This window comes from Epinephelus lanceolatus, chromosome 12 (assembly GCF_041903045.1).
Source record: "Epinephelus lanceolatus isolate andai-2023 chromosome 12, ASM4190304v1, whole genome shotgun sequence".
In the NCBI taxonomy this organism is placed as follows: domain Eukaryota; kingdom Metazoa; phylum Chordata; class Actinopteri; order Perciformes; family Serranidae; genus Epinephelus; species Epinephelus lanceolatus.
In genome coordinates, this window is record NC_135745.1 from 18,531,433 (window position 1) to 18,555,976 (window position 24,544).

At 39.9% G+C, this 24,544-nt stretch overlaps 2 protein-coding genes and 1 long non-coding RNA gene across 5 annotated transcripts; 1 reads left to right on the top strand and 2 right to left on the bottom strand.

Annotated features, from left to right (window-relative positions):
• Nucleotides 1-43: 43 nt before the first annotated feature.
• On the top strand, nucleotides 44-17,441 carry LOC117271611 (uncharacterized). The gene is made up of 4 exons (XR_004502896.2): nucleotides 44-183; nucleotides 14,459-14,586; nucleotides 14,792-14,847; nucleotides 17,306-17,441. It is a non-coding gene; the product is annotated as an uncharacterized LOC117271611 (long non-coding RNA).
• Nucleotides 4,556-7,336, bottom strand: LOC117271609 (nicotinamide riboside kinase 2-like). 2 transcript variants are annotated; one of them, XM_033649897.2, is made up of 8 exons: nucleotides 7,164-7,336; nucleotides 6,978-7,068; nucleotides 6,034-6,082; nucleotides 5,622-5,796; nucleotides 5,432-5,503; nucleotides 5,232-5,338; nucleotides 4,966-5,051; nucleotides 4,556-4,874 (listed from the first exon to the last, which is right to left on the bottom strand). In XM_033649897.2, the coding sequence occupies exons 1-7, from the start codon at nucleotides 7,187-7,189 to the stop codon at nucleotides 4,966-4,968; spliced, it is 606 nt and encodes a 201-aa protein (XP_033505788.1). In that variant the 5' UTR covers nucleotides 7,190-7,336; the 3' UTR covers nucleotides 4,556-4,874. The 2 variants fall into 2 exon arrangements, with proteins under 2 accessions (XP_033505788.1, XP_033505790.1); XM_033649899.2 differs by lacking the exon at nucleotides 6,034-6,082 and having other exon boundaries at nucleotides 7,164-7,322.
• Nucleotides 10,085-23,820, bottom strand: LOC117271608 (caytaxin). 2 transcript variants are annotated; one of them, XM_033649895.2, is made up of 15 exons: nucleotides 23,500-23,802; nucleotides 22,984-23,193; nucleotides 20,888-20,910; nucleotides 20,044-20,150; nucleotides 18,843-18,901; nucleotides 18,525-18,752; nucleotides 17,284-17,442; nucleotides 15,767-15,869; nucleotides 14,771-14,902; nucleotides 14,537-14,623; nucleotides 14,188-14,286; nucleotides 12,731-12,766; nucleotides 12,569-12,616; nucleotides 12,104-12,150; nucleotides 10,085-10,863 (listed from the first exon to the last, which is right to left on the bottom strand). In XM_033649895.2, exons 4-14 carry the CDS (start codon nucleotides 20,118-20,120, stop codon nucleotides 12,111-12,113), a joined length of 1,068 nt encoding a protein of 355 aa, XP_033505786.2. In that variant the 5' UTR covers nucleotides 20,121-20,150; nucleotides 20,888-20,910; nucleotides 22,984-23,193; nucleotides 23,500-23,802; the 3' UTR covers nucleotides 10,085-10,863; nucleotides 12,104-12,110. The 2 variants fall into 2 exon arrangements, with proteins under 2 accessions (XP_033505786.2, XP_033505785.2); XM_033649894.2 differs by lacking the exon at nucleotides 20,888-20,910 and having other exon boundaries at nucleotides 23,500-23,820.
• Between the last annotated feature and the right edge of the window lie 724 nt (nucleotides 23,821-24,544).

Consider the following 24,544-nt stretch of genomic DNA (forward strand, 5'->3'; position numbering starts at 1 on the left):
CACAGCTTTGCTTCTTGTGAGATTAAACGAAGATGGTCTTAAAATGGTTTTACCACAAGAAAACTTCCCCACAAGGAATACACCTGTTGTCTTCCCCTGAGGCCTCACACTGCCACTCTGAGGAGTTTACAACTAAATGATAGATCCAGATGGTTTACCACAGATCATGGGGAGACAATACAGGTGAGATGCTGAAAACGTGTGAAAAAATGAAAATGATTAAACTCTGTCATCCCACTATGTGGACATTTAGTTCTTCCTGAAAGCAACAGCTGTGGGTTTGTAAATAAAACTGAGCTGATTGTACAGTCTAACCTGCGTTAAAATAGAAATGCCTAATAAATTATGAATGATACATTCTTTGATGACTGCAGATCACGAGGTCTCTTGTGATACATGTGTTGCTTATCGTTAATTAACCTTTGCCGAAATCAGCTCTCCTCACGTTTCATCTTGGAGCATCATGCTGCTGCTGAATCTATCGTCACGTTTTCGTTTATCTACACGTGACAAATTAATGTTGAGTGCACCTAATATGTGAGCTATCAAAAAACTGCCTAACCTGTGGCCCTTTAACCCAAATGTTTTTGCCTTCTGATGTTAAGGGGTTATCTTGTCCTTGAAGCTTTACTGTGTGTGACTGCCCGCTGCTTCTGCTTTAAGACTTTGGATGTAAGTTTTTTTTGGGTCACAGATCTACACAGTCACAAAAAAGGAAGACACAGAAATATAAAGTATCAGGGTAACAAGAGTAATTTTCTGTATTTTTTTTCCTTTTAAACTGGTGGAATACACTTATATGTGGGCACTGGTTGTGTGTATTTCCTGGCCCAATGTAAATATGAAGTAATATATCTATTTATTTTAATTAAATTTTTTAATGAATGAATTTTTCTATACTTACTGTACTGCACATTACAAATTGTATATAAAACAGTGACAGAAAATTGAAGCTGAAAAAACAAGATTGTACATAATAATAATAATAATAATAATATTAAATCATTTGTGCCAAAATGTCCTTTTTCAAGGTTAAATTTTATTTTCTAAGCCAAAACTTACTGTCACTGTTCTCCTCCTTTTTCTTCCAGTGAATAGGAACATGTTTTTTGTGGGTTTTTTAAGGACAGGAGAGAAGGTGTTGTTGGGTGTTTGCTTCTTTGTTGGTTGTATGAACCTCTACTGACAGGGTGAATTAGCTCCACATGACCTTTATTGCTCTCTTATGGATTTTTACGTCACTGCAAACTGATCAGGATCGAGTGCCAGTTACCTAACCGTCCACTTTGTGACCCACTAAATCGATAATAAATTCACAGCAAACCTGCTCCTGTCGCTCTCTGTAGCATTTACAAGCTATATATAACATTTAAAGGTACAACAATTCTGGAGAAAGATTCTCCAGAATTGCATACTGCAACTTTAATATGTGGTTTATTACACATTAAAATGTGGTTGAAAGCACATGCAAGTGTTTATTAATGTATCTGTTGACAAGAATAACTCCTCTTATGGGCACCCATAAGTGGAGGCTGCTGTATAAACAGGTAACACATTACAATAAAACATATTTGTATTAATGTCTTATAATGACAAAATATGTTTGATAAATACTGCACATTAAAGGGATAGTTCAGATTTTTTTGAAGTGGGGTTGTATGAGGTACGTATCCAAAGACAGTACATTACATACAGTAGATGACGGTTGACACGCCCCCAGCTTGGAGAAGCAGGCTGGAGTCTGACACAGAAGCTTGGCAATGTACTGCTGTGGATGAGGGTCAGCAATAAAGGGTATTTCAGCCATCCCCCCCAAAAAAGTCCTGCCTTAAACAAGACGACAGTTTTAGTGTATGCTATACTGACAGCATTTTAACCACTGCCTTTTTTGGGTAACGGGTAAGTCATTACTGGCTTCAGTTTCACATCTCTGCTCTCTTCAAAGCCACTGGACTCTATTGACAAAACAATAAGAGCTCTTAGTCTTCCACTTCCTTAAATTACTTAGTTAATTTGTGTTATCGTGTGACTTTGGTAAAAATCAAACTAATCTCTTTAAAAACCAAACCAGCAACTGCTTTGTTCAGGGATGTCAAATCATTGCTTTTCTTTTTGAAGAGAGCGATGTAAAGCTTCTGTCCCCCATCATAAATTGCTGTCTGGCAGAAAGGTAAAGTACTCTCAATGTAGCATCCACTTAAGGTGGACTGGGGCATATCAACCACCATCTACTGTAGGTTATACATTGACTATGGTTAAGTTCCTCACACAACTAAACTTAAAAAAAATCTGAACTATCGCTTTTAAATGCAGTTAACATGTCCTTATATCAGCCTGTAGTGGGTTATAAAACATTTATTAAATGCTCGTATACAGCTTATAAATGCTATAAAGGGGGACTTATTAATTAATTCAGTTGTTCACATAAGTTTAGTCACAGCGAGGCAGTCATAAATATTCCTGTCACTCCTTCAGTGGCATTATCACAACTGTTCACATGCCTCAGGGGTCCTCACTTACTCACAAAGGGGGTCTGTACAGCATGTGACAGCCACTCATCTCCTGTCCCTGCCTCTCCACCTAAATATGGATGCCCTGTCTGTACTTTGGGGGTTGCCATGGCGGCGGTTGACGTGAGAGCATCAGGTTCTCGCCTTACCCGCCTAGTTGTGGCGTGTGGGGACCGGCCCCTGAGTCAGACCAGGTGGTGGAGCGTAGTGTGTGGCAATCAGCAATTGGCTGTACACTCGTCAAACATATTCCCCTGACACCCCAGACACTTAGCCTAAATATAAACTGACAGACCAGCTACCCTCTGCTCCAGGCCAACTGTTGGCATGTAAAGACTCCTAGAAACGTATCACAAGACCCTGAACACCCCCCCAGCACACCCTCTGTGGCTCTGCCAGAGCAATGTGCAGTGTGCATGATATGAAGAAGGACAAGAGATTCAGGAAAAGTTTATATGACACTAAAGATTTAATATATGCTCACACTATAAATCATCATCACCGCCAGTCAGACATGAGTCATTTGTTTCATAATTCATGGTGTATAGTTAGCTGGAGAGAGGACAGACAACCCTCAAGGTGACCATATAACTCGCTGGGTTTTTAATATTGAAATATCAATAAAAAGTGAAATTAAATTGCTTTATGTTTCCCCTCATTTCTGTGCAGACAGCGCTGGCTGAGGGTAGAGTGATGATGTGGGTGACTTGTGAAAGGACGTTTGATCTTTTAGAGATGTGGTAGCCTATCAGTGAAAAGGGCAAATGCGCTAAAGTGTACAGAGTGGTTGTCAAGACAGAGATTTGCTCCTTTATTGTGGAAAGCTACATAGAAAGGTTATTTCATGGTACTGGATGTGTTGTTAGCACAGTGGGGAGGCATTATTCCACTCAGTGGCTGACATTAACCTTCATGTGTGGATATGACTGACAAGAAAATTTCCCCAACAAGGTTTACAGAAGTATGCAGATTCTTTCATGCATTGCTTTGGAGGTAGACGTTGTGTCCTGATAAGTGTTGATCAGCAGATGACAATGACCCTTTTCTTTTATTTGTTTTACACCCAAAGCTTTATTAGACAGTTGACTGTGTAGCGACAGACTGGAAATGGGGGGAAAGGAAGAGGTGTGACATCCAACAAAGATAAGATAAAACCCTATCAATCCCAATGAGCATTCTTGTGTTGGAGGTTGCTCATAAACAACATAATAATAAAAACATTAGGGTAATAAATGTTTATTAAAAGTAAAGCTAACACAAGTGCCTACTAGAATAACAATACAATTAAGATACATTTAGTAAAGTAAGTAAAAGAAAATGAAATATGATAGAAAAGTAATATTTTGAATCATACTGATGTGGAAAGGTAATATTGAAGATGACATACTAACAAAGGACCCGCGGCTGTAATCAAACTGTGGACGTTGTGGTTCTCTAGAGAGTTTTTATATATTATTAAAGGGAAAAATATATCCCATCATCCCATCATTGCCATAGGGTGAGGCATTTCAAATCCATTTTTTAAAATCCATTTCAAATCCAGTTCATATTGGCACATCTATCGTCTAACATAAAAGCTCCTGTTTTTTTTGCATCTCTTAAACTTTATAGATGTTAATTTCACATTTATGTATCCTAACATTTAAAATGACAGTTAGGTGGTGATTAAATCCGACCACCTTTATTTGTCCTTTCTTTTTCCTTCCTGTAAACTGCATTAGCTCATCTATTGTCTTTTAGAGGAGAACACTGGCTGTGACTCAGTTTGCAGGCCACTTTTATTGAGGCTCTCAAGCTAATCTGGGTGATAAGAAGTCTCAGTCAAGGGCTGCTGGATTTTAGCAGTCATCCTCAACGTACATTTATATTTGTGTTGTAAAGTATGAGGTTTGTGATTCTGATCAGGACCTTTATGGGAGCCACAAATGTGTGTCTGTGTAAGTGTGTGTGTTTGTGCGGACCCCACAATTAGGCAAAAAATGCATGGTCCCCTCAAGGGAGGAAAATGAGTGTGTGCATTTGAAATGAAAAACAGGAAACACAAATTGGATTCAGTCACTTCATTTAGTTGTGATACACAAATCCTTCTTCCCAGTGGGCATTTCATATGTTTACATTTAACAAGATCGGAGTTGAGTTGATCCTCTCCCTGATGTTAAACACTGGGCAGTCCAGAGGTGTCTTATCTTTTAGAAAAAGTTACAAAGGACGATACAAAATACAATGTTTCTGCCATTAGTTCTTAATAAGTTATTAAGGATTAAGTATTTACAAATCAGCCTAGAAGTACAGAACTGGTGTTAAACATTCACTCAAAATGATATTTACAAGTCTATACACAAATCCACTGTTATTCCCGTCTTGCTGTGGAGAAAGAGAGAATAAAGACAAGTCACTCACACTGACACAGAAATTGTAGGGGATAACATGTTTAAGTAATAATAATAATAATTACCTATATGTTATTAAGCAGGTAGTTTTGAATACTTTCATATGCTTCATTGTAGATATCTTCCTTTGATGTCATCCCATCAAGGTACTCTGTCCAGAACAAGACAAATCAAAAGTGAATGAGAGCTCTTTATGTCAGCAGTTTGCAGTTCAAGTCTTAATTATGCAGGAGAGATTTGATGTTAGAGAAGTGGATAGGGAGACAGCAAATCTGGCACATGAAGGGTTGTTGATATTTTGTTTTAGATAAGAGGAATTGGTTTTACATACCTATTCTGTCACAGTTGTTCTCCATCTCTTTCCTGTGTTTCAAATACATGGGCCAGACGTGGCCGTCGAACAGGCCAGAGGGGTCAGGGAGTGTGTATGTCCTTGTACTGCAGAAATATAACAAATCAAGTCATTTTATAGCCTGAAATTGGTCCAGCACTTCACCGGAATCTGTCAAAGTCATTGTGAGAGCTTGTTACCTTCTCCTCCTTTTGCACTCCTCATAAGGAATGGAAATGTAGAAACATTTGTTGTAGATGTCAATTAGAGGCCTGCGGAGGGGAACCAGGGCTCAGATTAGTAAAAAGCTTTGGAGGTCAAGGAGGTCAGGCCTGTGGGTTAAATTTGAGAACTTGTGTAGGAAAACGAGTAACGTGGCAGGTGACTCACTTGTAGTTGTAGATGAGGAAGCCCTCCACGATGAGAATATGTATCCCCTCTTCTGAGTTGAATTCCTCAGCTTCAGGTGACAGGCTCACGCCGTGTGAGCGTGCAAACTTGACCGGGTTCTCTTGCCAGCCTTTCACAGTGCTGACCATAGCCTCCATGTCCAGAGCGGTGATCACTGATACAGAACAAGGAGAGGAGAGAAAAGAGCAGGTTTCACCACACATGAAAGCAACGCTTCTCACCAATGTGTTTTAACACACATCAGTTAAAGTTAGTGAATGTTTGTAGCATTCACAGAATACATGTTTGAATATCACAAAGTTCAGGATAGATTGGTTACCAAACAATAGAAATGTGCAGGAAAGAAGAAGTGCATTACTGCATGGTTTTCCTACGCAAAATCCATTCTTACCATCCCACTGTCTAAAGCCGTCCTCCCCGACTTCTATTTGATCGGGTTTCTGAAATAACAGTCACCAATAAAACATTGCTGCAACCTAGTAACCAGTCGGAGCTGATCACACCTGGACAGGACAGTACAAGGACTCGTCTCCACCCAAAGTGGCGCACGCTGACATTTTTGGGTACGGTTCAAATGTTTTTATCGAAGTTGCTTTTGCGAAATATCGGTTGCGACACCTTAGGACACAGCTTTCTCTAAATATTTTTTTTCACAAATACATTAAAGCTATACAGAAGGAGTTGTAACGTTGGGTGTTGCCTCAGTTTGATGAAAGTGTTTGTAAAGATGGAGGCTAGCTTGTCTGATATTCCTTTTCTTTAACAAATAAATCTGCAGGCTCTTGCAATTTAGATTTTTTGCAATTGCGCGGCCGTCAACGACGCCCTTGGTATATTGCAAAAGCAGTATAACAAGCGATATAAGAGAAAAAATGAAATCAAGTCGCTCTGGTTTTAAAAACAATTGGTGATTGGTGGTCAACTGACCTTCGCTGATCCTGAATGCAGTAAGAAAACAGATGATAGAGCTGGCTTCTAATTTGGCTTCTTTTGAGCCAAATTAGCTTAATAATCATGCAAAAAGTTGTTTGTAGAATTTACAGCATGAATGGGTAAAGTCTGACTTTAAGTGGGGACGCTCAGCCCTTTCAATGGCTGTCCAGGAGACAATCAGCCAGATGTATTACTAGGCTACTGCGAAGACAGGACATCTGCAGGTCAGACTAGGGGTTTATTTCTCAGCACAAAATGTCCTTAAGGGTAAATTTCACATAGCAAATGAAATATATCAAAAATAATACTTACAATTAGTAAAAATTAAAATAGTTACTGTAGCTTTAACTGAACATATACTCACTTAAAGTTCCAAATAATGATGTCTTTAAATCATCTTACCTTGAAAAAGTCATCCTGATGCACCACGCAACAGTTGGGTAATGTCTTTAGTAGCCTATTTGTCAAAGTGGTCTTCCCACCGTTGGTCACGCTGTAATAAAGATGAATTCCACACAGATGTGAGTTACATTCATCGCTTTTTCAAAATACAAGTAGAAGCTGAGAAATACAGTAAATGAGACTTACCCTCCAATGCCGATTATGAACTTCATTTTCAATTTGTTTTTGTATTGGTCACCTCTGGAATTCAGTAAATAAAAGAAGGGAACCCAACCAAAGCAAACAGTCTATGAAAAACTCCTTCTAAAAACCCTCTCCCTCTCTTCTGCCACAGATGTTCCCCCCTTTTACTACTTCATTGATAGACAATCTCTCTGCCGGGCATATAAAGGATTTCACTGCAGTGTCACAGCCTCTCAAACCAGGCCTCTTCTTCCTACAGCCAATGAGGTGCTGCTTTACAGCCACGTAGCACCAATGGAAGGAGAAGGAGCCCCACAGTTGCATGAAAGTAGATACCAAATATTCCACCTGCTATCAGGGGTCAGTGGACACTGGCCAACCACATGCATGACAAATCCCACGCCCAACAGATAGAAAGATGATAAAGAAATAATGATGGGGCAAAGCTGTGAAACACAAAATTAATTCTCTCTTTGGAAAGAGTCTCAGTCACATGTGCGGACAGAAAGCTACTGTCAACTGGTGATGCTGATAGTTTAGAGCTTGTAAAATCTTTATCCTTACTTTGAGATAAAGTTGATTTTAAATCTCCTTAGAAATTATACAAATCTTAAATTGTTTAGACTGAATAAGTAAGATGTCATTTAAGTGCAGATGCTATTTATCAAAGGGGCGTTTGGTGGCATCGGAAAGGCACTGTATGGAGAGGAGGCAAAGGCTTCAAGTCGGACAATCACTAAAATTTATTGCAATACACATCAGAGTATAAAAGTCACATCCTCTTACTGAGACATCTGTATCACAGCTAAAGGAAAAACTCATTATTTGGGTTTTTTAGAAGAAAAGTTTCCATGCTTAGACAGCTCCAGATGGGTGAAAACCAGGCGCACTATATTTAGTCGGCTGCTGTGTGTCTGCCTACTGCGTCATGCATATTTCTGATGCAACTAGCTGGAGTACATGGCTGCCAGCCATGTGATCGCAGTGTCTCGAAAGTCATGGCTATAGGTTTGATAATGCAGACACAATGTATGTTTTTGAGCTTATCAGCCTAATTTGTTGCACACCCGTGGATGTATGCAATCTAACCTTGTGTTTATTGTGTTTGTATTTGAGCAAATACATTGTTCTTATCTCTGTAAGTGTAAAGGAGGTGAACATTGAGCCCCTGCTATCAGAGCACATGGTTTCATGTTCAGGGTTTCATGTTTTACTGCTATGATAGTCCTAACGGTGAAGAGATGCCTGCTGACACCATGTGATGAAAATATTTATTTTGCCTCTTACATCAAAGTGATTGATGGCTCCAATGTGTTGTTGCAATCAGATATTAGCGATTGAAAAATGCTGCTTGTGGTTAAGAATTTGGGATTACAAAACTGTCCTATATAGGCTCAGTCACTCTGTAGGGTCCTAACCCATGTGGTCAACACCATGTGAAGCATGTGGTGCACATATTTTTTCCTTCTAAGCCTCGGTGGACAGACTAACCTTTACTTGACCTGCATTTTTGGTGAATAACTGTATTGCTTTTCGGCCACTGTTACAATTTAATATTTATTATTAATACATAAAACTTTCTAAGATTGTGCCCAGGGGATAATCCACAGGGATAATGTCAAAACACCTACATTTCAAGGTTTAAAGGAATAGCTTGACATTTTGGGACATACATAAACTGAATGTTTCTCAACAACACTGTGGTAAAAGTGTGCTTGGGCTCAGACACAAAAATAACTTGGCTATTTTTGGAAAATATCAGGTTTTGGCTTAAGACACCCATGTTTGATCACACAAAAGCTGCTGAAAAACCCTGCAATGTTTTGGCAAAGAAACACAGTTGTTCAAACACCACTGGTTAATGCTGCGATTTGTCAGTGAATAACACCCAGATTCTGTGGCTCAAATGCCGTTTGGAAATGCAGTGGCACTAAAACACCTATTGGTCACCAAAAAAACACCGGTGTTGTTGGTTTCAAACAGCTGTCTGCAGCTTGGCAGGCATCTCGCTAGGTCTCGCTAGCCATCCACTATCCCCTAAATCTCTAGATGACAAAAATCGGCTATATAATGTCACCTTAGAAACACTGGTATGATACGTATGAAACATGGAAAAGTAACATACAGTATTCTTGGTTTGCGGTATTGTATAATGTGAACATATTCTACTGGCGACACTAGGAAGTCACTGCTTCCAGCTGTGTTCGTTGAGAAACTATTCCATTAACAAAAATGTGTACTCATTTGTTTGCATATGTACTAATCAGTCAGCTTTAGAGATACTGGTATGGGTTGCAGTGCACCACAGTGCCCCTTACTGGTGACAGCCTAATTCTTACTGCTTAAAGTTTTTTTGCTAAACTAAGCTAATAGCATCCTGCACTTAATGCAAAGACATGACAGTGGGATGAATTGTCTATTGTAACTCAACAAGGAAGCAAATATGCCTATTTTCCAGAAGGTCGAACTACTCCTTTAAAGTTAACATTGCAATAATACTTCTTGTTTTAATCTATTATAATTGACCCCTTTTCCATTTTAATTTGCATGCTGAAATATTCATTTCATAATTTGTTCATGTATATATATTCATATGAATTTGCTCAATAGACTATAAATATTACAAGTAAAAACGTCAAGGAACAGTTTATCATGAGTTCATGTATTGAGCTACAACCTTGTGATCACAGTAACATTGCATATAAAAATAAAGAAAGGTCACCTCAGCAGAGTTATGTCCTAATGATCCCTATGGAGAGCAACACAAGACTGTCAGGTGACACAAAGAACACTCACACACTCATAAATCATTAATAACTTCAAAACGTTATGGACCAAACTGGAAACTGTACTGTTAATCTGTTCTGCATCAGAAGTCAAGGTTGGACGTAAGAGGTGATTAATTACAGCATGACAAAAGCTTGTTTTAGTTCATTTGTTTATTCATTTCTTTTTTTTACAAACAGTAAATGGCACATCTTCATAAATAACATTTTTAGCAATTAATTTGACTCTCTCTTTAAATATATGTAATTTCATATGTAACAATCTATGTTTCCCATCTTGCAAAAGTACCTTTTAAAATATGATGGCGAATGACCTAAAAACTGACAAAAACAAATGAGACAGAAGGATTTAAACAAGCATGCCACCTGCATATCAAACTCTGGAAAACTTAAAAACTGTAACGCACGTTTGCATCAGTAACATCTACTGTAGGTCTAAGAAGAACAATATCATTGCACATTATTTTTCAGTAAATGGCCATTAAACCGAACAATACCCATGCCACTCATATCAAAAACCAAACATCTGTGCAAACAACTTTCCTCAAAAATATCTATACAAGTATGTACATTTTGAAACAGACAATATTCCCCGGCTTTGTCAGAAGATGCTTGAATGTTAATCCAAGTCCTTAATTTTTCATTTATATAGTTGAAGTCATGCTGTAGATAAAGCTCAAGTTGACATGCAGGGAGCAGATACTTTGTGATTTACTTAAATCTTATAATGCTTTGGTGTTAATTAACTTGTAGAAGCAAGTATATCAATGAAAATAATGTTTTTGAGAAATGATTGTCTTGCAGCTAATGGATCCAGTCAGGAGATGTAACCCTGTGCAACAAGCATGTGATGGCGGCTTAGGCTGGCTCCCATTTTAATGAATGAATGTCCCCCATTGGTTCTTCAGTTTAAAGCTCTGTAAAGAAAATACAGACAGTTTAATTAATTTTATTTCTCTGTTACCTTTAAACGCACAGTCTAAAACATGTCATTTGTGCATCTCCTCAAACACAGTTCCTGTAAAACCCTTAAATGTGGTAGTGTGTCAGTGAGCATGCACTTAATATAAACTAAATATCACTTGACACGAGCCCATTTATTTTCCCCCTGCTTCCTCCCTTGGCATTTGGTTAAGAGACGGTGCCCCTGTTCATTCCTGGGATGTCAGCCAGTCCTATGGCTGATAGCTCCTTTGATATATGGAGACTGATAGGAACGGTCAGCAGGACGGCACAGAAGGGGGGGAAGCTTCTAAAATAACCCACCCTCAGAGCCTAACCCACTCCGACCTGCTGCGGTGGGTATTTCCCCCAATTTCAGGACAGGCTGCGTGTGTAGATCAATCTGCCTCGGTTGTATGACCCATTAAAAATAGCATTGATCGGTTGTGTGCAGGCAGGCTTAAAGAGATTAGCAGCTGTGCTTTATGTAACATGGGTACGGAGGGAATATGATGTTTGAGGATCAGATAACATTTCTTGGACTGACACGCAGTCTGAATTTAAAGAACTGAAACATGACTTGGCAAAAAGGAAAATGAGCTGGACTTGATGACTGACAGTAATCATACAGCACTATATCTTGTGCTTCAGCATTTGTTCCAATGAAGGAGGAAGGAAACACATTTCTTTACCTTTTTTACTTTATGTTTGAAATGAAAGGCTCACATTTTTTTGGGCAATTTGCATCTTCATCAAAGTGAAGAAAGAGCGATTAATCAATAATCAGAATAGTTGCAGATACATTTACTTTTGATCAACTAATAATCAAAGGTCTATTTGTGACTTAAAATGAGTTGCTTTTTAAAAGAAGCTTTAATTAACTGAGATTTGAGTATTCCCATTCTTTCTGCTTGTGGCCTAACATGACTCGGTGCAATGCTGTAAATTGGATCTCGGTGCCCCTGAACTGACAACTGACCCTTTGGACCTTTGGTCAGTGACCCAAAACTCCAGAAAGGCAGTCTTCCAGCATTTCGTGGATATACTGTATCGTGTCTCTTTTGCACACATAAGCATGAGTGTGTGTGTATGTGTGTGTGTGTGCAGAAGAGAACATCGCCCTGTGTGTCAGAGATTAGTTACAGTGGGCTGACATTACAAACCAGTCTGAGTGAAGTTTGTTGGAAAGGCAGTTATGTCAGTGAGAGCCCTTACCTTAATGTCAGATGTCACGACCAACATCTGCTACCATTGATTTTGGCCTGGAAATGACAGATTAACATTAAGCCTTAAGAAAATATAAATATTTATCTTGGTTATCTGGCCCATATTAGGCTGTGCTTTCTGTTGCCAGAATATATCCATTTGGCTTAAGAAGTTGCTCAAACTTAATTTGAAGAGATGAAATGCCCAGGCTGATTTTCTGTCCAGCCTTTCACTGTAAATCACATTTTCTTGATACAAATGGAGAAGTTTTCTTAATTCAGTCTCTAACTGACTAATAAAAAAAGTTTACTGTGTGCAAGTGAGAGAGAAATGTTTCCAGACTTTTAGCAGCCATCAGTATTAAATAAAAGAATAAAATAGCTTCACATTTCCCATGTTGTAGTGCCAAAGTAGAAAAGAAAATTATCCACCTAAAATTGGCACTGGACTGTATGTACTGTAAAATGGGGTCACCTTTCTTTAGGCAGTGTTGAGTTTGTCTGCTGCTGCTCTTGCTCAAGTCTGTAAGTAAGACAGGCAAATATTAATAATACCAATGGTATACATGCAGGGAAAAGAGTGGGCAATACAACTTTTTTTTAAACATAGAATTTAAAAATAAAATCTACTGCTCACCTTTCTCTTTGTGTTCTTATCTTCTCCTCATCATATCTTTAAAAAAAGAGACCAAATGTGAGACTGATGTGCCATTACATCAACATACTTCTCACCAGCAATATGAAGAAGCTACAAGGCTATTGCAGTATGCTACTGCAGATCATAGGTTTACTGTGTTTAAGTATTCACTGCAGAGCTTCCCAAAGCCTCAGGTTAACTCACCAAGCTGAAACTATTGAATTCCAACAGGGGCCTACAGTTTGATTAAAAACCAGTATGAATACAAATATGAGTTTTTACTTTTTCGAAAATCCCTGTTTTCTGTAAGCTCGTGGCTGTCATGGTTCCTTTTAGTATTGGTGCTCAGGTGTTGGCCACAAAAGACAGAAAGTCTAGAGAGTGAATGCTCAATCTGCCAGTGGACCTAAACATCAAAATGTAAAGTGCGAGGTAGCCTCCTGCGTCAGTTTTGGACATTTACGGATGGCATCTCAATTAATGCTTGTCACATGCATTGTGTCTTTTCAAAATACATTTCCGTTTTCACAGGAAAGGTACAGTTTCCGCTCATCACATGCATACACTCTTTTTCAAAATAAACCTACAACATAGGTAAAACACCACATTTTGTATGTATGTAGTTAGGTTTGGAAAAAAGCATCATGGTTTGGCTTAAAATGAGTACTGTTCCTACTAAAGTATGTCTCATCACGTGACGTATTGTCATGTGACATCTGTCACTAGTGTAGCATGCTGCACTCTTACACTACGACGTTATAAAAATAACTCCATTAACTTTTGGTTTCACATGGGAAACAAACAGCAGGCTTCTGTCTTGGTCTTACATGTAGTTGCTAGTGGTGTCAAAATTAGCCGCCACCTGGTGCTCACCATACTGCCATGAAGAGCGTTTCGGTGCGTTGGTGTCTGACGCCAACATCCACTGAGAAAGCGGCGGTATTTGACAGGTTGCACGCTATCTCATAGGCATGTTTGTGTTGGCAGGGACACAGGGGCATTTGTCCCCCACCCCAATAAAAACGTAGTAGCAGAGGACTTTTATTTTGACAAAAATAAAAACAATTCCACCATAAACTGATGCACAAATTGGTGCATAAAATTCACCAGAATACAGGAAATTAAGTGATTGATGCTGAAAATATTCAGATGATAGACCCCAAAACTAAAAACCCCTGGTTTTATTTGTGTCCCCCCAATGTCAAAACAAAACCCACACTCTTGCACTGTCTTGGTCCTCTGCTGTTTTAGTTATCCAATAACTTATTCATTAAAAGAAACTGTGACAACTATACATTTGAATAAATTCTAACAATTACACAAACTTCAGGTTTAGTTCGACCATTGTGCTATGAGCAGTCTCTCAAGGAATTATTACAGTAAGCATCCAATACATAACATAACATGATACATGTTTAGTGTCTCAATGGTGACCCTTGGTGGCTCACACTACTTACTGCAACACACACTCTGGGATCTGCACATGCTCCATGGGGATGATCTGGCTGAGTTCCTCCAAGGTGTGAACGTAACGGATCTTATCCATGAACTTCACACTGCAGGGAGCATCAACAACATGCAGTTAATGTCAAATTATCCAGTCTGAACACTTATACGTCAGTGTTAAGGCCAGGCCTGGTCGCACAACTCTTAATGTTCTGTGATAGTCTATATGCAACTGGATTATTATGACACAGCTCCTTAACTTGTCTTTTTTATGTTTTTTAGATTTGTTTAGAGAAGAAGTCCTCTGCAAGTCTTTAACTCAAGGGATAGACTAATGGACTGTAAGCCATGAATCCTCACCTGATGAAAGGTCTTGAGATGGCCAAGACGGTCCGGATGAACCACGTTGGGTGAGCGATGATGAGACACTTTAGATTCTTTCTCAGTCTGCATCAGACATGACATCAAGTATTTGTGATGTTCCTCATAATGTCATTGTATCATCAGTGGCATCAACATTAGTTTAACATTCTTGAGTATATTCTCATTTCCATAACATTTGCCCAAACTGTTCTGATTTTATGTCTGTCTTACTTCCTGTCAATCATCTGATAGCACTTCTTCAGCCAGCTGATGCCGGGCATCTTCCTGCGAGGAGTTGCTCCGTTCAGGTAAATAATCATGTAATCTTCTGCCACCAGCAGCTCCAGGCTGCTCACAACGTACCTGAGGACGAAGCCAACAAGCTCAGATCTGACTCAGACTGTGCAGGAACACATAAGATGAAAACACTTCACTTAAAAGAATTCTTGTTCACATTAAGTGGATCTGATCAAGATCTGTACTGCACAAAATAATGAAGCCAAAACAAGTGTTTAAACAGGGTTCCTTGGGAATTATATAACCAAGTCAGGTGCCTCTCAGCTCAAGGAAAGGGACTTTCCAAGGGAGAAAAAAAGACTGGAGCACATTCATCAAGCAGATGTTTCAACACCACTGTCTCTTCGTCAAGTCAGAAACTTCACTTTGATCAAGACACAGTGGTGCTGAAACGGCTGTAAATTGATCGATGTTCTCCAGTCCTTTCTTCTCCCTTGAAAAGTATATTCATCTTTCATTTCTAGCATTTAGTGTGCATAATCATTTCAAACAAGACTTGACATGCATAATCCATACAAACATTTTTTCCAGTCATGTGTCTTGATCAATTACACAGTGATAAAAGAATAAAGCAGAAGAATAATGTTACAGTATGACAAGGCTCATAATACAGCATGCTACTGCAAAAGAGTCCCTTAAAGCTACAGTAGGTTCCTCTGCCTCCAAGAATCCACGGCGTCTGAATGAAAATAACCAATGACAGCCGAGGAATCTTTAACATAGTGTTAATCACTGCTCTTGCACTCTGCATGTTCGCCTGTGTTTGTGGATTCTTGCAAATGCCATTAGGAGCACCAGGAGGAGCCAGAGGAACATAACTGTTTTTCACAGGTTATCTGTCTAATGTACTTCTGTCTGGATATAGTGACAGTTTGATCAATTGTTCACATTTTACCCAATATAACTTCATGAGACCAGAAAAGACCTTACAGGAAGAGATTCTCCATGATGTATGTGTAGTCCTCACAGCCGCTGTCAGGCAGATAGCAGGCTGCAAACACTATGATGGCATTCAGACCCTCTCCATAATAACCTGGGCGAGGAGAGAGACATGCATTCAGTATGATGGCTGCTGCACTGGCACTGGTGTGACACTGGCTTTTGCAACATTATAAGTTCTAATGTCATTTGATGGTCTGAAAGTGATTCCAGGTTTTTCCATCCTGAAAAATTATTAAAGTCTGGGTGAAAACTTGTAGTAACAAAGCGACAACTTCCAAGGCTGAAATGAAGTGCTAAAAACTGCAGTTCCTCTAATGGCCACTTGAGGCTGGCTCCAAGAGCGAGTCATTCCCCTTAGACCGCCATGTTAAAATGCTCAACTTTACAGCAGAATTAAACATGTTTACAGCCTGGTACAAAAACAGTTTTGGTCTCTATAGCTTATTTCAACATTCATGACAACTTTAGGAGGGGTGAGTTTTTATATAACTCAGGCGTTTACATTTTATTAGGGCTTAAAGTTGCGCATGATTGAGGGCATTGCTGCTTTGAGTGACAGGCTGTCTGCAAGGCGTTGCTCCAGTCTATGAATCAGATCCACTTCTGGACCAAGTTAGACAGAAAAAAAAAACAAGGTTGTTATGGCTGAACAGTCGAACTCGAGGCTTTAAAGCGGGAGTCCACAAACCAATGAGTGATGTCACAGTAGCTACATACATTATTTTATACAGTCTATGGTAAGCTATTCAAAAGTTGAGATTTTCAGCACATACAAAGAGTTTGCACACCAAAATCTAACCAAATGGTCTTTTGCTATTTTAACAGCTATCATACAAAGCAGATTTATTAAAGTTTCAGTTTTAGGCCTTCTTCAAGATTGATTTTGTTTTTGTTTTTTTTTTTGAAACGAGTCAGTTAATCAATTCAGTTGTATTGTTAACCACTTGAAAGACAGGAGTCTTCAGAGTTTGCTACTGAAAATCTCATAGTGCCACTTCCTAATATTAAATCTCAGAAGTGCACAAAGTAAAGAAAAGAGTATTATTTCTATTGTTTTGCCCAGGGTAGACAAAATAATAGAAATACTTGTCAGTAAAGCACAATACAATTCAACAGCACTACGAAGTGGAGCCTCCAAAATGACCATACAGTTGAATCACCAACTCTCTAAGACAGTTTATAGAAAGCATAATATTACCTTTGTGACAGTAGTATTTATTGCAGGACTGTTGTGTAAGACTGTGTAAATTCCTGCTGAAAGTGTCTATTGAACCCCCAACCAAGTGTCTGTCTCTATACAAGTCCTATCCACACGTCTGCTCTCTTTGTTGTACTTAAACTACCCCAGCTCTCTTTGTTTGATCCTTTGATGAGGGCAATTTGTCTTTCTTTCAACCAAGTTAATCACATTTGGCAAAGCTGTTTTGAAACGCACACACAAGCCCAAACACAAAGACACTTGGGTATTTGAATAAAAATATAGACTCGCAGATTCTTTTACTAACCTCCATGTGTGACCACCCTCAGGTACGGTCTGATGACCTGCATATCAATCCGCTGCTCCTGGTCACCAATGATCACTGTTCGCCACAGACGACCAGATGAGTCTCTCTCCTCTTCACTTTCACCTGGAAGACGCTTGGCAGTGGCCACAGGAGTGTCGTCTAGACACAAGGTGACACAAAGATGGTTCAGTTGTTTAATCTCCTTTCCCCAACTGCCTCAACATTTCTGAAATCACATAAATTCAGCATGAGGCAGATAAGGATCAAGGAGCTGGAACTTGCTGTCACTGTTTGCTGTAAAACTTGAATTGCAGCAAAAATCCTGTCCCTGTCTTCTTGTATTGCTTCTATTGGCATTACTGCAAGTGATTAAGTTAATGACCTAGCCACCATGTTGGAAACAGTTGCACAAAAACCAAGAACCCCCTCCAGCCAGGTCAAAAATGTTCTCATTTCACAGCTAAACAGTACACTAAAATATGTTTCTGTAAATATTTGAGGCAAAAAATACACAGTGCAGTAACAAAATCATGATTAATATTTGATAAGCGCTGCCTAATTTGACAGTCTGACCACAGTTCATGAGCAGTGACTGATATGATTGACAGCTGTGCTAGAGACTCCTCGGCTCTGATTGGTTGTTTTCCAACAGTCATGGTAGATTCTAGCAAATGTCATTAGAAGCAGTAGGAGAAGGAGGAACATGATTTCTTTCACAGACTGTCTTATGTGCTTCTGTGAAGATGTAGTGACAGTTTCAGCAAATAGGACAAAAGTGATTTTTACAGAAGTAACCAACTGTAGCTTTAAGATTAAAACACAATGTAAGTATTTACTTTACGAGAGTTTTTAGGATATCATTGGCGGTATCGCTGTACTGTACCACTGATGGACACACAAAGGACAAGGCAATGATGGAAATATTTCCTGAAAAATGAAAAACATCCAGCTGCTCTGGACAGAAACTGGGCAATTAAGAACAGCCTTGACTCTGGAGCCATGCAGTGATTACAGCAAATCAGTGTTTGTTTTCATTTTTGCTGTATTTGACAGTTGGCAGCAATTTGTGACTGGACAGCCAGAGGAAGATGACGTGTGACGCCTGAGGCAGGGCTCAAATCAAGGACACTGCAGGTAACATGACTTGCTTCACAAATAAAGTCCAACATGCATCCCTGACTTTAAAATTTGTACCTTCCTCAACATCTAAAGTTTCCAATATCATTTGACCTCTGTCTGACCTTCCCACTCCAGCTCGTTGCCATTGTTGATAAACTCCAGCGAATCTGTCTCATCAGGAGTCTCGATGTCGTCTACGTTGATGTCCAGGTCATCGGGCGTTTCCAGAAACTCATCAGAGAGCACGGACCCCTCGCTCTGATCCAGAGAGAGGCTCATGTCGGGGGCCACCAGAGTGCGGCGCTTACGCTGGGCCATGGTCTCGCCCACATTGAGAGTGGTTGGCGGATCTGGACAGGCAGGCCAGGAAATATGTAACTCAAGGGATAGTGGGGGGAAATATAAATATATAATTAAAGCTATGCATTTATTCCACTTACTGTTTCTGATGTCAGTGAGGCCACATGAAGAATCAACGTCTCCATCCTCTGGTAGTGGCCTGAAGAGAAAGACATGAATATACAGCATATATACATTAATACTATGACACTGAAACAGTGTAAATAAAAAAATAAAATTGTTTTTTTTTCTAACTGTAAGTTAATATTTAACATTAATATTAAATTCCCATGATAGAAAAATTAATTCATTTCTTACATTTTCGCTCTTACTCTTTTGTTTATGGAGCAGTGCTACTGTTATTTAATAACAGAGTGCCCTTGGAAACAATATGTGTTGGGTGAGAAAGCAACACCAGTAATTACCATCTCCCCTCTGACATTATAATAAGACAGCTGAACCCTCAGCGCCGGGACACAAGAGGGCTAGATTATAGTAGATAGCACTCGTACAAACACACACACGTATACAGACGCAGACGTTAACACAGACATGCATGCATAGACAAACACACCCTAAAACACCACAAGTATGGGCGAGCTGATGGAGCTGCCGGGATAATTGCTGTTATTATGTTGTCAGTAGCTTTGTTGAGGTGAGTTAAAGATGGCACCAACAGATATTCAAGAGGAGATTAAACAGCGGGGGAAAGAAAAACAATTTAAAAGCATTCCAAAACGTTTCTCTATAAGTTTCTCACGTTTGAAATGTCTGCTATTGTGTTCATTGTTATACCTACCCATTACTCTCCCCTTATCTAATTTCATCATTTGTGTTGTGTTAACTTTCACCATCTGAACCACCAGGATGCCATTGTTATATTATCATGTGGCTTGCAGCAGATAGACATCAAACATGGATGACACTATGTAATAAATTGTACATAAACATGTAAATACAGTGGATGTCCTTGAATAACACATGTCCTCTGCTGTACAAATGATTGTTGCCAGTAAAACAGTGGTTTATGAACTACTTTTCCATTGTGGACACTGTGACTCGTTTGACTTGTCCTCTTTTATTCTCTGTGCTTGCTGCTGTTTTGCTCACTGACATGATACACAACACGTAATCACGTAACACATCAAGGAAAGAACACACCTGCTGCCTTTCAGCATTCAACACACGTGACTAGCTCCCCATCATAGCTGGGCCTGTTTGTCAAAGCCTTTGCACAAATCGGACAAATTGCTCACACGTGCGCACACACACACACACACACACACACACACACAGGAGTACCTTGGGAAGTCTTCATCCTGCCACTCGTCCTTTACCTCCATGCTGTCCATGCGCAAAGTAGCTTCTGCTGTACCCATCCTCTGCCAGGGAGGACGGGCTTCAGCTCACTGTGGTTGACAAACAAATGAAACAATGTCATTCAGCAGGAAGCCAAGTGCCGAAACATTATTAAAAGATACAGTGCTCGTGGCTGGCTTAAAGGCACACTCCACCCATTTTACACATTTTACGCAACCCTGATGATTTCATCAGGATTATCTGAATTTTGAGACTGAAGTGAGATAACCTGACGACAGCCAGCCGGCGTTACAAACTGAAGGTGTGGAGTTTGAAAGACGTGGGTGTTTACCAAACAGGGAGGGTTTAAATGAAACATGCTATCCAGTGGCTTTAGGGGAAATGTAGGATTCAGTGCTTTTGGAGATTGAAGTTATTGCTTTTATTGTTGTTAGTCTTATTTGCATTTATTCAAATTTACATTTTGCATCTTGCATTTTTTTTGTCCTCTTGTTTGAACTTTATCCTAGCTCTACCTTAGTTGAACTGTTGGTTAGTAACACTGGCTGTCTGTGTATCCCGTTTTTGCTCTTGCTTTGCTTGTTAAAGCACTTTGTAAACTCTCTTTGTAAAGTTGCTATGTGAATAAAATCATTATTATTATTATTATCAGTAGCAGTATAATTATTACTATAACTGGGGGTGAAAAATTAGGATATTACAGCCTCCTTTTCTTATATTTTGACCATTCCTTTTTAAAGTGTCTCTTGAGTCCAACAAGCTTATGAAAGCAATATACTAAATTACAGGACCACCCATTAAATAGGCCATGTGAAAGCTGACGTACCCAAAATATCTTGCTTCTGTGAGCTGTAATCAAGTGGTTTGGAGAGCAAAGAGAAAACATAACATTGGTGTAGAGAAGAATCCAACCAACAATCCTGCAAAATCTTAAACTTTTATCCTTTACTAGTAAACATAACACACAGAAAATGTGAGATCCAGTGACAAAAAAAGCCAGTCCCTTAAAACACTGGTGCTTCATTGCCATAGGTAATTATTGTAAAATACATTTTCACTTGTCATAATAAACACAAATAGTTCAAATAACTCCCTGTAGGTTTGCTGTCCCTACAGCCCCGGAGAAAGAGACAAAAATAAAACACCACATTGCTCATACAGCCCCTCAGGGTGATACCAACAAATCATATGAGCCTCCATAAAGCAGATAGTTATCTGTACTTCCATATTTTACATAACCAAATCAAAAATGACCAAAGCCTGCTGCACGTCCTTGTCTTTATATGTGACGTAAAGCTTTCCTGTGTCTCGTGTTTGTGTCTGTTGTTGCAGGGTATCATACAAGGATCAGTCATGCACAGAATGAACATCATGTGTGGGTCTCATGTCAGAAATGTGCGCATGGGGGGGGGGAGTGTCCTTCCTACATCGCTGTCCCGGCCAGAGTTCATGCTGCAGCAGACGTTACCACAGTCCATTTGTCCACTGGGATGGCACTGATGTGCTGTAGCAAGACACATCAGGGCCTATATTGGAAAAAAAGGGGTCTAAAAGGCATATGCCCTGAAGCCAAATGCTGCTGGAGCTGCTGTGTTGTGATTGGATTGTAAGTGCTGTGGGAGAATGATGTTTACACTGTGCTATCCCGTAAGAAAGTTGCAGTGTTTGATGTGAGCTTGATGGGGAACTCCTTAAACGACACTTTAATAAAAACCCAACATGCTAGATCACTCATTGAGTGGCCACCTCCTGTTCGCACGCTTCTTTTGAAGAAAATAAAAAAGCTTTGTGAAACACATTGATCATTTTCCCTGCTAAATTAAGAATGACAGAGGGGAGTGACTCGCTGAGAATTAAGTGGAAAATTCACACGGAAACAGCAGATCCGTGCGTGCGGTGTGCTGTCTGTGCAGATGTCTCTGGCCAAGGCTCAGCTGCTCGTACAGTGAAATGCCGATTGATGGACACAAAGTAATGTTGCAGCAGCACGTGTGCGGTAGGGATTTGAGTCCAGATGGCAGAGCAGCCTTCATTTCCCAAACACTATCTTGTGAGCTATTCACTGCGTTGTGCCTGTAAAACCAAACACTTCATAATCTGTAACAGAGGTGGAAAGCAAATAACTGAAAATACTCAACATAGAGAAGCTATACTTTAAATATTTTTTTCTCATTCTGTGACATACTGTAAGTAAAAGTGAAGCAGTGCAGCTTCCACTTGAATGGAACATCACAGGATTCCTTCCTCCTCGGCATTATGAGATCATTTACGTGGTTTGCGGCTTGGAGATAAGCATCATTAAAGCAACTGCTGATAAAAGGCAAGGCAATGTATCATGATCAAGTACAGGCATCCTCAATTTGTCTGACTGCAATTAACTAACAAGAAACCCCCCCGATGTTTGGCATCAAATCTCATGACATTCATATTTATTACTTAATGAGCAACAATCATATAACAGTTTAACACTTGAAAACTCAGCTAATCCATTTCATCAGGGCTGGATGGCTATGGTCTGATTAGAATAAATCATAATGGGTACACAAAAGTAGGTGACCACCTTTTCCCAAATGAGCCCAGTGCACTTCAAGCCAGTAAGAGGAGCAAACAGACACATATATATCTACTGAAAAATAACAATAAGTGCTCTAAATTTGACAGGAAAACGTGTTTGTGACGGTTGCTTAAGAAGCTGATTGAAATGTTACATTGCCAGGGCCTTAAAATGTGCAGGAAAGGAAAAAGCTATTCTGTCACGACTGCCATCCCTCCCAAATCTGACAAACGGAAACAGACACCATTTCAGTAATTTGATTCACAAACAGCAGCAGCATGAAACAAAGCCTTAAATATCATGTCACTGATTGGGAATCTGCCTCCCTGAAGAAAAAATAATTGAGTGTGTACAGGCAGGGTACTCACCTGCTGTGATCAGGAAGACTTCCTCTGTGCCGTTTTGAAAGCTTCCCTGTTTTGCTCTCAGTTGCTCCTCTTTATTTTATTCCACCTCCTCCTTAGATCTGCCTGAGCAGAGTGTTGATCATCACTGTTTACATCTGCATGTGGGCTGCTGGAGGATTCTTGCTGTTCACTGAAGCGTCAAACAGAGGCTGAGAAAGAAATCGTGTCCCCCTGTAGAGAGGAGAGCCGCCAGGAGAGTCAGGGTCACCAAACAGCAAACACCATCCTGCTCTCATCTTTTCAGTCGCCTGTGCCAGTCAGATCCAGTGTTGCTTTTTGGACAAAAGATAATCCTCCCCCTGCGCTTTTAGCTCATCTCATGATGATCACTCTCTATCTTTACTTCTGCTCCTACTGAATCCCCGCTGCCACCCCTCCTCCCTCTACCAACACTAATGTCCCCACCCCGGGCTCTAATCCTGATGTGATGATGTCACCAGAATGTGTTATGGTGGTTATGTAATCACACCTGCCTACCTTCTCTTGATTCTCTGAAGCCACAGGGAGTCTGGATCAGCTGTTTTCCTTCTCCTCACGTTCAGTCCGTTTTGCATCCATGGTTTGACGTGTGTCTGTCCTCCTGCGAGCTGCGAAAGATGGACGTTTCTACTTCACTGCTGTTCCCTGGCAACAGCATCTTCCTTCCTCACATACGCGGTCTCTCGCTCTCTTGCTTTTTCTCACCATCTCTTTTAAGCTCTCTCACTCTTGATGAAACCCCTCCTCCACATGAATTCCCCTCCTTTTCTCCTGCTCCAGAGCTGTGATGCTCACACCCCCTCCTTCCCCTCCCTCCCTTTCTCTCCTGCTCTCCTCACAGCTGCACTCAGCTCTGGGCGATGTCAGTGACACAGAGTGGCTTCTCTCTGGCATCACACTCATCGCCCAGTGGGGGCAGCCTCAGTTTTTCTATTCTTCTCCTGCCATTGGCTGCTTGGCAGAAAAATGCATTTCGGGTGTGTTTACTGTTTTCTATTAATAACGCTACTTTGCACAGCACAGAAATACTGCAACATGACCAGACTTGTGACTAAAAGCATTTGTGTTCCCACAGATCCGGTACTGTTGAGAGATGTTGAAAACAGACCAGATAGCTTTGGGTGTTTACCAACATTGTTTTAATAAGTTCTCATGGCCTGATTTCAAATAAAATCTTGCCTATCTTTAATCTTGTTTGAAGTGCATTGCTATCGAAAGATCTTGGAGTTCTTTTTTTTAATAGTCAAAAATGTAAAATTATCTTTTAATGGGGTGTTTAATTTCCCTGTAACTGTACAACTGTGCACTCCTGTAGCTTTTTGCAAAGGAAAAACAAAACACAATCATGTTTCAGTTGCAGGCACACACTGTATTGTGTTCACAGTCATACAGTGCAGTGCCATAAAATATTAAACAGTCCTGTATGTGTTCATATGCATTGCCAATGTCTAACTGGGTCACTGAGATATCCTTTGTCTTGCATGTTTACAGTCCTGACACCAGAGGGTGGTAGAGTGTTCCCTATTAAGGACATATCTACAAC

Coding starts and splice junctions, on each gene's coding strand:
- LOC117271608 (XM_033649894.2), bottom strand. CDS start 20,120: ATGGGTACAGCAGAAGCTACTTTGCGCATGGACAGCATGGAGGTAAAG. Junction 18,753..18,842: donor CCTCACTGACATCAGAAACA/GTAAGTGGAATA, acceptor CTGCCTGTCCAG/ATCCGCCAACCACTCTCAAT. Junction 12,767..14,187: donor ATCCCAGAGTGTGTGTTGCA/GTAAGTAGTGTG, acceptor CTTTTTTTAAAG/ATATGATGAGGAGAAGATAA.
- LOC117271609 (XM_033649897.2), bottom strand. CDS start 7,189: ATGAAGTTCATAATCGGCATTGGAGG. Junction 7,069..7,163: donor TTCATAATCGGCATTGGAGG/GTAAGTCTCATT, acceptor TCTTTATTACAG/CGTGACCAACGGTGGGAAGA. Junction 5,052..5,231: donor GAACAACTGTGACAGAATAG/GTATGTAAAACC, acceptor TGTTCTGGACAG/AGTACCTTGATGGGATGACA.